General features: G+C 32.0%; 1 protein-coding gene across 1 annotated transcript in view; it reads left to right on the forward strand.

The window, feature by feature from the left end:
* LOC117106492 overlaps positions 1-15,000 on the forward strand; it is a 35,940-nt gene that overhangs the window by 10,834 nt on the left and 10,106 nt on the right. Inside the window, exons 3-10 of the mRNA XM_033247853.1 lie at positions 5,031-5,147; positions 5,939-6,093; positions 8,757-8,859; positions 10,149-10,314; positions 11,878-11,982; positions 12,596-12,727; positions 14,011-14,130; positions 14,651-14,787. Of these exons, the coding sequence (XP_033103744.1) occupies positions 5,031-5,147; positions 5,939-6,093; positions 8,757-8,859; positions 10,149-10,314; positions 11,878-11,982; positions 12,596-12,727; positions 14,011-14,130; positions 14,651-14,787 (1,035 nt within the window). The remainder of the gene's footprint in view (positions 1-5,030; positions 5,148-5,938; positions 6,094-8,756; positions 8,860-10,148; positions 10,315-11,877; positions 11,983-12,595; positions 12,728-14,010; positions 14,131-14,650; positions 14,788-15,000) is intronic.

Genomic DNA, 15,000 nt, shown 5'->3' on the forward strand with positions numbered 1-15,000 from the left:
TTTGTGTGACAAAAAAGTGTGATATGCCCATATATGGGCATGATGACATCACAGCATGACCATATATAGGCATAGCATTACTATATATGGACGTGTCACATTTTTTTGTCAAAGTAAATTTGATAGTGTGGATAGAGCTTTACTGATTATTTTACACATGTAGCCTTTTAAAATGTTAATAGGGTGTACGTTTCCACTATCCTTAACATGCAGGTGCAAAAATACATAATAATTTATTTGATTAAAAAAACAGTTGAAGGAAGTGTAGTGATCCTAGTATAGAGCATCTTATGAAAACTAATGTAGTCATGGTTACCATATAAAGCCTAAAGCTACTTACAAAACATAATCAATACAAAAATATTTTAGCATACATGAGCAGAATATTTTTGGAACATATTCATTTGCTTTTTTAACTAATATTTTCGTGTTGCTTTATTACATCAATTTTGAATTATTTATGACAGATATTTTGATTGCAAAGAATGGAATTGGATATTGCAGGAGAAGGTACAGGTGCTTTGGTTTGTTTGTGCGTGTAAAAAATCAATAAGTTACTCCATCTTTGGAAGCTGTCAAGAAGGGATCTTGCATTTGCTTCATCGCATTTCTACTCCATAGGTGAACGTCTGCGACTAAAAGAATATTGTTCTTTGCACTTACTCTTATAGAACCAGCCAGGTGGAAATGAACATCAAATGAGTGTAAAATCAGTGAGATTGTAGTCGGACCTAAAAAAATAACAATTAGTTTTGATGTGGAAGTAAATTGTGGCTTTCATTTAGGTATTTGTTAGCGTTGATGATGGTTCTCGATTTCTCTGTTGGATTATTTTGCCTGTATTGTAAATATGTGGACTTTCATTGGTTAAGGCAGAATGCTGAAATTTGTAGTACATCCACAAATTGAGACAGACAGGTGAATAAAGTTTCAGTTTTATTTGGTTATCTAACAATTATATTAATAATTGTTCTCCAAACTTAACCTGTGTTTTGTTTTTCTGTGGCTAAGTTTAATAGTAACTGTATATGTTTCTTGTCTCTGTACCTCTTTGAAAATCAGTGCTATAGTACTTAAAGTGCCTACAGTATAAAGAAAGATTAAATAAAATAAATAAATAAATAAACTGTAAATAAGTAAACCAAAGCTGATCACTTAGTTTAGTTCATTCTTATTATTAGGTTTTTATCATTACGTTTTTTTTATAGGAAATATTTTTTGTAGTCAATATCAAAGGCCAAGTCTCATGTTGTACAGTACAGGGGTAGGCCTACTTGTACAGGGGTAGGCCTACTTTTCTGTCATGTCCAGTTGATGTTTACTTGTCTGTGATGCACTGTATTATAGGTGATGAATGATGATAATATACAGTAATACATTATGCAAAGCATATAAAATAGGTTTAATATTATTTTTCTTCTATTCGTTATTGAGGCAAATATTTTCTACAATTAAATTGTTTTTGAATATAAAATTCAGACAATATAGAGTAATTATATTATATTTTTCAAATTAAGTTTCCATGTTTGAACATTTTTGGAAGAATTACTTGAGAATACTGGGAAGGGGAAGTTCCTTTCTCTATTCTCCATCTGGGATCATGCTGTTTCAATCAAACAGGAGAGATTAAATTAATTTAAATTTCTATACCTTTAATACTACTAATATTAAATTGTAGTAGTTGTAGTTAAAATAATATCATATACTGTAATGTGCTTTCACATAAAAAGTAGAATATACAGAATAATTAACAGGATAAATAATTTAGATTGTAGATGGGAATTTAACAAGGTAGTACATTTATGAAGAGGGATTGGAGAGATTTAGGGGCCTGGGGATGAGTGCTCACTGTCAAGCTTGTCCTGGTTCATTGTTTATCCTGACTTCTAATCAGTGCTCAGAAGTATAGGCTGCTTTGGGCCAGGGGAGGGGGGGGGGAAGCAAAAGATAGGAATGTAGAACTACATTAAATCCCAGATGCAGAACAAAATCTCTTTATTATTTTAACCCACTAGTCAAACTAATTTGTTGCCATGGGAGTTTCTTTTGAAATTTACAATCCAGAATTCTTTAAAAATGATGGAGCAATTAGAAGGATAAAAGATGTGATATCATTCATTCCTGTAACACCTGCTTAGCAACAATATAGAACTTTCATGAGAATAAAAATGCAAGACACAAGTTATTTAGACAACTAGGCAAAGCTCACTACATTGAATGATCTGTATCCAGGATGTTGGGTTGCCATAGCAACAGTTTCCTCAACTCATCATTGTCTGCATTATCATATCTGATTGAGCAATTATTGGTATTGTAACAGCTGATTTTTCTTTCAATTTTAAATTCAACCAGATTATAACATGTACAGTAATTTTATCCTCCATTGATACAGAATATTTTTATTCAGTGGTGTAGCAGTAGTGAGATAAGGTGCCATTGGACCAGAACCTGTCCAGAGCTCCAGTGTTAATATCCAATCCAGGCATTCAAGTGTGTATATAGGGCCCCAAGCATGTAGGGTCCCAAAGCATCCAGAGGCCAAAGCAGTTAATCTAGGGCCTTAAGTATCTTAAACCTCAAACATCTCCAAGTGATCAGAAAAAAAAAAAAATGCAATATATATTAGATCATCGATGTAATAGAATCCGGGTTATCAATGCTTTTGTGGTCTATATTATAATTGCTCAGGTTGTTGGGAGACTGGAGATGGACAACCACTTCAGCTTCATCATGATTGGGGCTAAAGTGCAAAAATGTTAATGATATAGCCCCTCTAGATACCAAATATGGTAGTCCTATACTCAAAAAATTACTTTCCATTGTCTCTGAAATTGAAAGTCTCTAAAGCTGAAATTACCTATGATACAGTATATTGATGAGTATTTGTTTTAGTGATGATATTGTTGACTATGGATAGCAATATCTATAAAACTACTGATATGCACAATGGTCAAAGGTGACAGGATATTTGTTTATAGTACAAAGTACCTTTCTATGAGAACGAATATAGCGTTAAAACATTTAAGTGCATCACAAACACAGAACAAAAAATTTACAAACTTTTACCTTTTTTCTAGATCCAAATATTTAAACAAAAAGTCTGTGGGAATTGTATGAATTTAAGTTTCCCTCCAAATTTTATCGTTGGTTTGAAAATGTTAGGAATGGGGTTTTAATCAGACAGGTGCCTTAACTGAATTGAATCATGATTAAAATGATTTAGTAAGACCAATAATAATAACCATAACAAATGATCATTTATTATTATTATAAAGAATGAAAACATTGCTTTGTGCTGATGTCAGACTGATTATTGAATTTACTCTAGTAGAAAAGTAATTGAATGATTGTTGTAGTGACATGGTTTGCTAGGTTACTATAGTGAGATTAATGAGCTGGTAAATAGACGTATTGTCCTGCATCTCATTATACCACGACATGGGAAAGTCGCAAGAAAACCTTGCATTTTTTGTTTTTTTTTATCGGGTAAAAGAGTGTTAAAAATGAGATTTTACATGCTCAAGTAGATGAGTATTAAGCATGAGTTGATTTGTGTAGTAAGTAGTGTGTGCAATTTATGCATGAGATTGCTGGTTCGACTGGATTTGCACGATAATGGTTTTTGAATCAAACTTGTGCATAATTCATTTTTCGTCATTGTTCTGTGTTTTTTGTGTGTCATTGCATTAGAATAGTCCTCGTTCATGTGGTAGAACACAAGGATGTTTGCAGGCTTGTCAGGATGCGTCAATAGGATTTATACACTGCCTAGTCATTTCCTAAAGTTGTGTACACGATCTGAGTTGCAGTTTGTGGAATAAGCTCCTAGCTGTGCAATAATTACCGTATTTATTCAAATAAGTGCCTCACTTTGAATAAACGCCTCCCCCTCAAACAAACTTTCCCTCCCTCCTTTAGAACCACATTAGGAATAAACATCTCCCTCAAATAAGTTTTCCTTCCCCTCTAGAATCTCCCTCAAATAGACACTCCGAGGGGTTAAGCTTCCCTTGAATAGATGCCTTCCCTTGAATAACTGCCACCTCAAAAAGCCTTCTCAACAATAAACACACTGGACATATATAATATAGTAATATACTTAATAATATACTTATTAATAAAATATTATTTTTTAATACTTTTTTAAATTTCCTTCCCATCCAACAGCAAGTACACTCTCTACTTTTGCTTTATATACCGTCTACTTATTAATTACATGATATTCATAATGCATATCACCACCCAAGGTTCCTCAAAGCAGGTTCTCTAACTTCAAAATGATAGCAATTATTATTAATTGGTAGAAAAAGATTTTTTTTTTTCATTTTAATTTTTAACATCATTATCATAGTCATCATCATCCTAATAATCGACATATCATTATCATCATCATCATCATCTATCTTTATTTTCAGTATTCATCATCTTCATTTATCTTCATTTTCAGCAGTCATCATCATCTTCATCTATCTTCATTTTCAGCATTCATCATCATCATAATCATTGTCATCATTATCAATCATCGTATAAGATATAGAAGATATTTTTATTTGGCCAGCTTAAACCATGTACATGCATTTTGTGGATGTTATTACAGTGTACAATACAGAATGGAATGTGTAAATACAGTATAGTAAATAGTAAACCATTATGACTCATAAAGTAAATAAACATTGAATTGTATACAATATTGTATTCTGTATGTGAAAACATTGGGATTTGTCATCACTCAAAACGTAACACACCCCTTCCTATTGCATGGATTGACATGCCGCATACTCTACCTCATCCCATTGATACATGGTTTACCATCAATTTGGAACATCCTTGATCTTTAACTTCATTCGGGCAAAATCTCTGCATGGGTAACAATTAATTGGACAATGGTCACTGTTATTGACTGACAAAATAAAAAGAGAAAAATGTTCAAGAGTTGAACCTGGAACTGTTGATAGTGCCGCACCACTTGAGTGCTCTACTAACATACCACTATAGAGAGAATTTGAATTTGTGTCTTCATTATCTTTCAGTCACAGAGACAGGGTATCTCAGTGGCTACCTCCGGCCGGCAGTTGGAATCTCCGTGCGGATTTACCATACGGTTGGGAAGCAGCTATTGACGAACAAAGAAAGCCATATTACATTGAGTAAGTAAAGTTGTGAACTTCTGACAAAGAGCGCTTAACCACACACTTTCTGTACTCTGTTATTGTTTTCCTAATCCAAAAAAAATGTTTCTCTTTTAAAAAAAAGCCCAAATCTTTATATCTTTATTTTTGTTTAAAATGTATATAAAAAGTAGTAAATTTACAGCAGAAACAGAAATACTATTTTTTTTACAATCAAATAATCTATTAAACATTAAAATAGTAAATAATAAAAATAGATTAATCTCTGTTGCTAATAATCTGTCTGTCGTAATTTGCCTAACAGAGACAATTTATTAATATAATTCTATATTTTTTACAATCAAATAATCTATTAAACATTAAAATAGTAAATAACAAAAATAGATTAATCTCTGTTGCTAATAATCTGTCTGTCGTAATTTGCCTAACAGAGACAATTTAATATAATTCATGTGCAAAACAGAGACAATTTAATATAATTCTATATTTTTTACAATCAAATAATCTATTAAACATTAAAATAGTAAATAACAAAAATAGATTAATCTCTGTTGCTAATAATCTGTCTGTCTTAATTTGCCTAACAGAGACAATATATAATTCATGTGCAAATTTCAGGAATGATAAAGACTAATTAGTGAAAAAGAATTATCTGGAAATTACGTTAATGACATTGAACACTTCCCTGCCATTGTCCCCAGCCAATTCCACAAATACATACTAGTTTTTATATATAATTAAAACTTTAGAAAGATGATAATTCATGTTTTAAGTATCATACACTGTAGGTTTGCATTTATTTGTTTCAGTCATGTAACCGAAGCTTGCACGCGTGCTGATCCCTTTGAAGCGGATGATATTCAACCTGTTGAACGTGAAGTTACATTAATTCGTGACAGCGCTCTTGGATTTGGGTTCATCGCTGGAAGCGAACGCCCGGTTGTCGTCCGTTCAGTCACTGAAGGTTAGTTAACAAGTAAAGATATAATGTAAACAGCGCTTTATTTGATTTGAAAGGCAGATGAGAAAATGATAAATACTATAAAGATGATTATTACTACTAACATTTTTTGTAACAAACAAATGATCATTTAATTGAGTGATTGATTCATAAGGGAAGTTTTCTACTAGAGAGTGATGTATTATCATTAAAAGCAACAGAGAATAATACTAGTAATAATATTAGTATTATTTGAACATCTATGATTTATTGACATGGTACAGAGGTTACAATAATTTCAAGATCATGACATGAACTTTATAGCTGGGAAGTATCAAGCCAAGTAATTACCTAAAGTTCATGTTTCCTTTGCAATTGGGCATTTTTAAAAAATTAAATTCTGTGAATCATGTAATGTATGTAATGGATTTCAAAAGGCAAGATTTTAAGTCTGTTTATTTGCGCTAGGAATTAAATGTTTAAAGGATCATATTGATTTAAGATCGTAGACCTACGTGTAGACACTGTGATTGTGTTGTACCTAGAATCTGATATTTATCATGCTTCGATTGTAAGAAACACAAATCCTACCGCGATGATATGGCAAGTTACCATGTGAACAAGTCATGTGACCTAGCAGCATCTAATTGATGACGGTCATGCTTGAAAGATTTACATTCAAAATTATCGAGATCTAAATAAAAATAATTTATGCTGGTTTAACCAGAAAATGAAGTAAAAAAGAGAGATGAAATACACATTATATATTATATTAAGAAGAAACAACATCGAATAATTGTTTATACAGGAATTTATATTTAGAAAAGGAAGGTGCATACTGCTATTGTATGCTATTAATGAAGACAAATGTGATCGAATACACATTAAATTATGTTAAGAAGTAGTGACATCCAATAACTATTATAAAGAAACAACTGTCAATAAGTATGTGATGAAATAAGGCAAGCCAGTCACATCTAGCCGGTCACATCTAGCCGGTCACATCTAGCCGGTCACATCTAGCCGGTCACATCTAGCCGGTCACATCTAGCCGGTCACATCTAGCTGTAAACTTTATGTTAATAGATAAAGGTAATTACACAGCTCTATTTAATGTATGCTATTAGAAGAAGAAAAGGTGATTGACATGCAAGTAGTACAGTGATTGTATGTAAAGGGAGAATTACATCTAACTACTGTAAATTTATGATAAGAATGGAAGGTAATTGCATCTAACAAATGCATGCTAAGGGTGTGATTCAACTGGCTGTTTAATAACAAAAAGAAAAAAGTTTCCAGAAACGTTTCTTTCTAAGAAAAATTTCCTATGACGAGGCGCACAAAATACGGATTCTTTTATTGTGCTACCAGTCTTTGGCACGGAAACAATTCCGTGTCTAGCACACCAAGAACGATTCCTTGTGGCACAGTTTTTAATTCGTATCATAGTATTGATCTGATTACCAGTTCATGATGAAAATCTTCTGAAGTAATACAAAGTCTACAGTTTTGTCCACACTATCATATTATATGTATCACATTTTCTTTGACAAAAACTCTTGTATGCCCATATATGGTCATGATGTGCCTATATATGGTCATGTGATGTCATCATGACCATATATAGTCATGATGTGCCTATATATGGTCATGATGTGATGTCATCATGACCATATTTAGGCATGTTATTGTAAAATAAAATTGATAGTCTGGATAAGACTTAAACATGATTACTAGTAAATATAGTTTTAACCCTTTGACTGCTGCAGGTAAATACATCCCCTGTGCTTGGCCTTTTACATGTTTGCTTGGCCTTTGACATGTTTGCTTGGCCTTTGAAATTGTTAAATAAAATCTGATAGTCTGGACAGGACTTAAACATGATTACTAGTAAATATAGTTTTAACCCTTTCACTTCTATAGGTAAATACATCCCCTGTGCTTGGCCTTTTACATGTTTGCTTGGCCTTTGACATTGTTAAATAAAATCTGATAGTCTGGACAGGACTTAAACATGATTACTAGTAAATATAGTTTTAACCCTTTCACTTCTATAGGTAAATACATCCCCTGTGCTTGGCCTTTTTAGGAAGAAGGGTATTTTAAAATAAATACCAAAAAAAAAAACTTTTAAAAGAGATTCTTTTGAAATAGTTTTTTGTGTGGGAAAGAGGTTGGCCTACGGAAAAAAATTGAAATTTTTAATTAGGTGGTCATGTAACATTAGGCGGCCATATTTGAAATGCCATTTTTCATATAAAATCTGTAAAAAAGAAAGAAATTCTTATGGGATACTGTTTTTTTTCCCACTAGATAATGATGAAGATACATTAAAAATATCAATAATTTGAATTATTTTCATCATTCAAAAACAGATAAAAATTGATGTTTGTCGGCAGAACCATAAAAAGAAAATTCTAAAAAATCACTGGTAAGATGAGTTTTTCGCAACAATTAGTCATTACTCCATATAATTCAGTAGAAATCACCTTTAGTTCATAGAAAGAACTAGACAGGCTGCCTGCAGTACAGGAACAATTTCAAAAAGAATTATTTTCATATACCCAGTACTACCGGGTACGTGCAATTCAACATTTTTACTGGTTATACACTGGTTTTACTGGTTATGTATGCTAAGAATGAAGGATGATATTAAAAGTAGAGCCTTGTTTTTTTTTTATTGACAGGAGGTCCATCTGTGGATAAATTACTTCCTGGCGATGAGATTTGCAGGATTGATGATGAGAACGTTAGGATGTGCGATCGAGAGTACATTATTAATAAAATTAGGTGAGTTTATATTTTTATGGATATGATAATGAAGTTATAAACCCCATTGTTTTTTTTTTATACCATTGCCTCTTGTGATGGTAATAAATATGATATTCAGTATAATAATAATAATAAATAATATTTATTTGGCTAATACAAAAATGAAGCCCAAATAAGATTTGCTCCTTATTCTTCATAAAGAAATACAGTAGTACAAAAAACAATCAGAAATTTTGTATTGAAATACTTAACAGTAATATGTATAAAAGTATCGTATCAGATACCTACATACAGTCCTCTGTTGGAAAGACAAACATAGATATATCAGGGTTGTAGCTATTGTAAACTAAGGGTTAAATATTTTAAGGGTGGGTGGGNNNNGGTAAACTCAAAATAATAAGCATGGATTTTAAGGATGGAAAAGTGGGTTAATAAGGTGAGTGAAGGCCATGAAATTTGCTTTAGACTGGGTGGGAAACTTCAAGGCTGAGTGGCCCCGCCCACCTCAGCCACCTAATAACTACATCCCTGATATATGTGGCTTGCAGAAGGATGCAAGAGAAACACAAAGCACTTTAAAATTGATCAACATAACATGAATCATTAACCTCTACATCGACTGCTCCCATAAAAATATTCACTATTCAGTATTTATTTTGTATTGTTATTGTATCGTTTTTCCTCTTATTTTTGAGATTTTGATGTACATGTAACATTTTATATCAAAAGTTATGGCCAATGTATGTTGCCATTGGATTTTTGTGAAATAAAAAAGAAATATTGGAAATATACTAAAATTTATTTTGTTCATGCAATAGTGAAAATTAAGGGCAGATTGTAATTATTTATATTATTTGTATTATGAATATATAAATCACACATGAATTGGAAATGCCACTTATATTTTACATAACTCAGCATCATATACGCAGCCCCAACCATCTTGGGTCCTTGTGAGTAGAGTGCACCCTCCAATTCGAGACCCCTCTGATTCTGAGACCACTTTTCCAAAAACCCAAATCACAATCTTCAACCTTTTAACACAAAGCTAGCCGTCTAATTGGAGACCAACCTCAAGAAAACCCCAAATCTTCAGGTCCCAATGGTGGTCTGGAATCAGAGGGTGAACTGTATATTAAACATTATTATAATTCTGGGACATGATGATGTGATGTGTTTAATGCACACAGACCTGGTGCGATGATACTGTTGAATGCATTGGGCTGTGGCGTATGCAGCTGTCTTGAGTTGGCCTTAACGATTGTGTTTTATTTAGGGATTATTTATTTTATTATTATTTCATTTAGAAATTCTACTGAATCTATACGACTGACTGTTATTCAACCGTACATTGATAAGACAGGCCTGAAATCTTCTTTCCTGAGTGCTACCAAAAAACACAAATTAAAAAACAAACCAACAAGGGTACGTTTCGCAGAATCACCAGAAGGAATGGCATTGACAGCTATACAGGTAAATAAATTTAAAAAAAGTAAATAAATAAGTAAAAAAAAAACTATTATTATTATTATTATTATTATTTTAAGTTTGATGCAGCCTGGCATGTAGAAGCAGAATAACATATACGTCAAAAATCAACACATAAACTGTCTGTATTAAATCTGAAAATACAGCAGTAATTTTAGGATTAATAATGATAATAATAATGATGATGATAATATTAGTATTTTGATCATCTTAATAGCGTAGATTTGGATAGTGCCAGTATCCTTTAAATAGGATGTTCAAAGCGCTAAAAAGATGTGGAAATGATTGGAATAGCTAGTGGACATTAGAGAGATTGAGCTAGTCAGGGTATAATTAATTAAAACACAAGCTTTAGAGCAAGTATTTAAAATGATATACAGTAGAAACAAGAATAAGTATATATTCTCAACATTTTGACTTATACACCTTACTGTAAACATAAATGATAAGAAATTAATATTAGTTTTAAATTAAATTAAATTAAATGATTATAAATAAAAATCTTTCTGTAAAGCCCTGTCCAGACTATTATGTCTAAATATGGTCATGACATCACATCATTACCATATATAGCCATAATATTACTATATATGGGCACATAACAGTGGGCATAACTTTAAACAGACATTAGCATGTTTATTCCATGTGCACATTGGCGAAATATTGCCTGGTGAAGTAATAACAATAATACTTGTGGTACACACATGATAGATAGTTTTAAAAAGAACTGCTGTGTTTTGTAGAGAATGTCTAACTCATTGATCAAATGAGACATCCGTCGATGTTATTAAACGCTTTTTCTGAAAATCCTACTCAATGCTACCAGCTGGATGCCTTTCACATTTCACAGGCTGTTTCTATTCATAGGTGTATTGGAAGTGGTTTTTGACAAATGAACAGTATTTAAGAGGTGATTTCACAAGGTTAATGAGCTTGAACAAACCGCAGCAAATTGAGACACATCCCAATTAAATTCCACTAACTTCTGTCTATTAAATCCACTAAATAAAATCAATTAATTTTCACCTTCAGATATTATGTGAAATAAAGTTGATAGTAACAAGCTAATTCATAGTTTAAACTGCACATGCCCGTATAGAGGTCAATTGATATAAATACCATACACACAACGTAGACTTATGTTGATTGACCTCAGTTGACCTTGGATTCTAGCATGCACAGTTTGAAAATGACCATGTGCAGTTTGGATACGAGCATGTACAGTTATAACTATATAGCATTAATCATATAGCAATCAAAATTTCATATTTGATGGGAAATTCATTCAATGTATTTTATTTTTTAAATGTTATTTCCAAACAATTGTCAAAGATAAACACATGTGTAAAGCCCTGTCTAGACTCTCAAATTTTATTTTACAAAAACATGTGCCATGCCTAAATATGGTCATGATGATACTGTAACTACATAACCATATATAGGCACATCATGACTATATATGGTCATGATGACATATCATGATCATATAGGCACATCATGATTATATATGGGCATACTTAAGTTTGAAGTATTCTTTCAACCTTTTAGGGTAAAGTTCCTGCAAGCCTGGTGTATCTACCAAGCGTTTTGAAGGTTTATCTGGAAAATAACCAGACAAAGTCTTTTAAATATGATAGTAAAACCAATGTCAAGGTAAGACATGTGCAAACCCTTTCATTTATCTTATATAATGCAGCAACAGCTTCTCTACACAATAATATATAACTTCAAGCTTTGTTTCCGTAGAATCGCTCACCCTATTGGTGACAGTCGCCGGGAACCTGGTTCAGCTTTGCTGATTGCATTGCAGATAAATCTGGGTGACTCCCCGGTCAGGGCAGCTAGCAATGCAGTTGGCAAAGTTGAACCAGGTTCATCCCGCTTGGTGACTGTCACCGAACCAAGCGTGACCCTTCACATTAAATCAATTAATGTGTATATTTAAGTGTAGACATGTTCTCCATCTCTCATGCATTTTTAACTGGTTGCACCACTAATTTTGGAGTGGTTAAGAATACATCAAGTGTTTAAGTCCATTCATATATTAAAGTATTAATGTCTTCACACCTCAAAATCATAATAGATCATTGTTGATGTCAAAGTATAAAAGTAATTGTAATTGCAAGTGGTTGCCCTACACTAATTGACAAAAGGATAATGCAAGATTATTGATTGATGAATTTATATAGCTGTGGCATGGTGGTTAGTGCCTACCTTAAGTTACATGCATTCTGGGTTCAAATCTTGTGATGTTTTTCTCCCCTAGGATGTGTTAAACACACTTCAAGAAAAGTTGGGAATAACTTGTATGCAGTATTTTGCTCTTGTGATGCAAGACATGCGAAGCACCTCCCACCAAAAATTTATTTTACTCCATGAAGCTGAAACTCTTCAAAATGTCAGTAGATAAGTATTTATTAATATTTTATTTAATTTTATATAAAAAAAATAAGATAATGATTAATATACAGTATAAAGATTAGTTATTGTTGAGTCATAGATGCCCTCTGGTGTTTTTGAATTACACTAGGAAAATGCTTTTCATTTTTCCAAGATAATGAATAATATAAAATATTATACATATATTTGAATATATTAGCTGGTGATGAATTATGTTACCATATAGTATACTTTCTTAATACTCTTCAGCTTTAGTGTTTTATTTTCAAAAGTTAATCTTGATTTCAAATGAGTTAAATGGAGATTACATTGGTCTGGAAGAACTCATTTATTTTCCTTTCTGAGGTCATATTTTATGCATGAATGCTTCTGAGGTCATATTTCACTCATGAATGATCATTTATATCTTTATGTTAGAATATGAGGGCAGTATGACATTTATTACTAATTTCTACTTCATGAATGTATACCTGGATAAACGAACTACTGAAATTGCCCTATTCTATACCAAAAGACCCCTCGTAACAAAAAATGTACAGTAGCAGTCAGCCTAGGTGCGAAGCTCCAGCGATTAAAGGGCTTAACATATCCTATAAAAAGTAACTATTGCATCAAAGTCTATTCAAAGTATATCAACTGTCCAGATTTTTTAGTTTTAATTACAGTTAAACTCTGTATCTCATACATATTCCTTTACCGAGAGCAGCTTAGCTCAGTTGGCTAATCTTGTGGTGTGCTGAACCGTGGAGATATTTAGGTACTGGTTCAATTCTCATCGCTGCCTCTTCTGTCGTTCGGATAAGGCGTATAAACCGTTTGTCCCTTGTGAATTTATGGCCTATGTGCACATTAAAGAACGCAGTACACTCTCCGGAAGAGAGTAGGGGATTGTCTCCTGGTGTACTGCCTAATCACCACCAGAAGGATCCTACTGAAAATAGGTCTTCTTCTAGACTTTCTTTGCTTTTCCTTGGTGTTTACACAGAATAAATCCAATCCAATCCATAATCTATATTCTGTTCATTGAGAATACATAGATATTAGAACTACAGGTTGATCACTGCCATGGTACACTATGTGACTACAATAGTTTAAATATACTGGTATATGTTTTTAACTAGAGACGTTAATTTTTAACTTATTATTTATTATTATTATTATTCCAACTTGAAATTTCACAATGCTATCAAGATAACATTTTTATACAAATATGATGAATTATGACATGATAATTTATCCCGATGAGTTGCAAATGATTTTATTTTTGTATCCGTTGACTAGATTGCCTCCAGACCTGGTGCTCAGCATTGGAAGTGCTTGTTCCGTATTGCCTTTGTGCCCAAGGATGCTTACGATTTACTCACTATCGATGAAAATGCTTTTGAATACTTCTACTTGCAGGTTAGTGATACATTTATATTCTTCATATAGTAATACTGTACTTTATTATCCTAATATATTAACATAAAAATATAAATGTTTTCGAATATCTACTTGCATGTTAGGGGATACATTGATATCATTTATATATTCTATACAATTATATCCTTTATATATTTTATGTATTAATTGTACTATATTTAATTATCTTTTTAATTTAACATAAAAATAAAAATAATTTCCAATATTTCTGCTTGCAGGTTTAGGATACATAATATCTTTTATATATTACATATTTTATATATTAATTTTACTGTATTTTATTTTCTTATTAACATGAAAATAAAAATGTATGAAAATTGAGTGATCCTATTATTACCTATTAAATCATTTACTTTCACTAGTTTGATTTTATTGTTAATTTTATATTATTTAATATAATTATTGTTTGAATAAATTTAGCTGGTCTAAGTTTTTATATAACATAACTAACGTACGTATCATTGTTATACATTATGCCACTTTTGTCATTTTATTTAAGTGCTGCAATGACGTAATAAATGAACGGTTTGCTTCTGAACTCAAGTTTGATGTCGCAGTTCGGTTAGCATCGTTGCATATTCATGAGCATGTGCTTAGTAACCATCAGACAAGCAAGGTTTCTCAGAAACTCATTGAGTAAGAACATCTTATATTTGTGGCAAAGACAAGCCAAACCAGTCACTCGTTGCAAAAATCAATTTTGAGTTATTATTACAGGTTTAAAGAGTAAAATAAGAGCTATAAAATGGTAAAAAAATCGTTTAAATCCGACATTTCCTTCTGAAGTTACAAGCATTTAAGCGTACAGCTATTTGAAGAACAATATATGAGAAATTAGCCTTTAAAATT

The sequence above is a fragment of the Anneissia japonica genome, unplaced genomic scaffold (genome assembly GCF_011630105.1).
Source record: "Anneissia japonica isolate Jap-2015-1 unplaced genomic scaffold, ASM1163010v1 scaffold368_len332514_cov184, whole genome shotgun sequence".
Classification (NCBI taxonomy): domain Eukaryota; kingdom Metazoa; phylum Echinodermata; class Crinoidea; order Comatulida; family Comatulidae; genus Anneissia; species Anneissia japonica.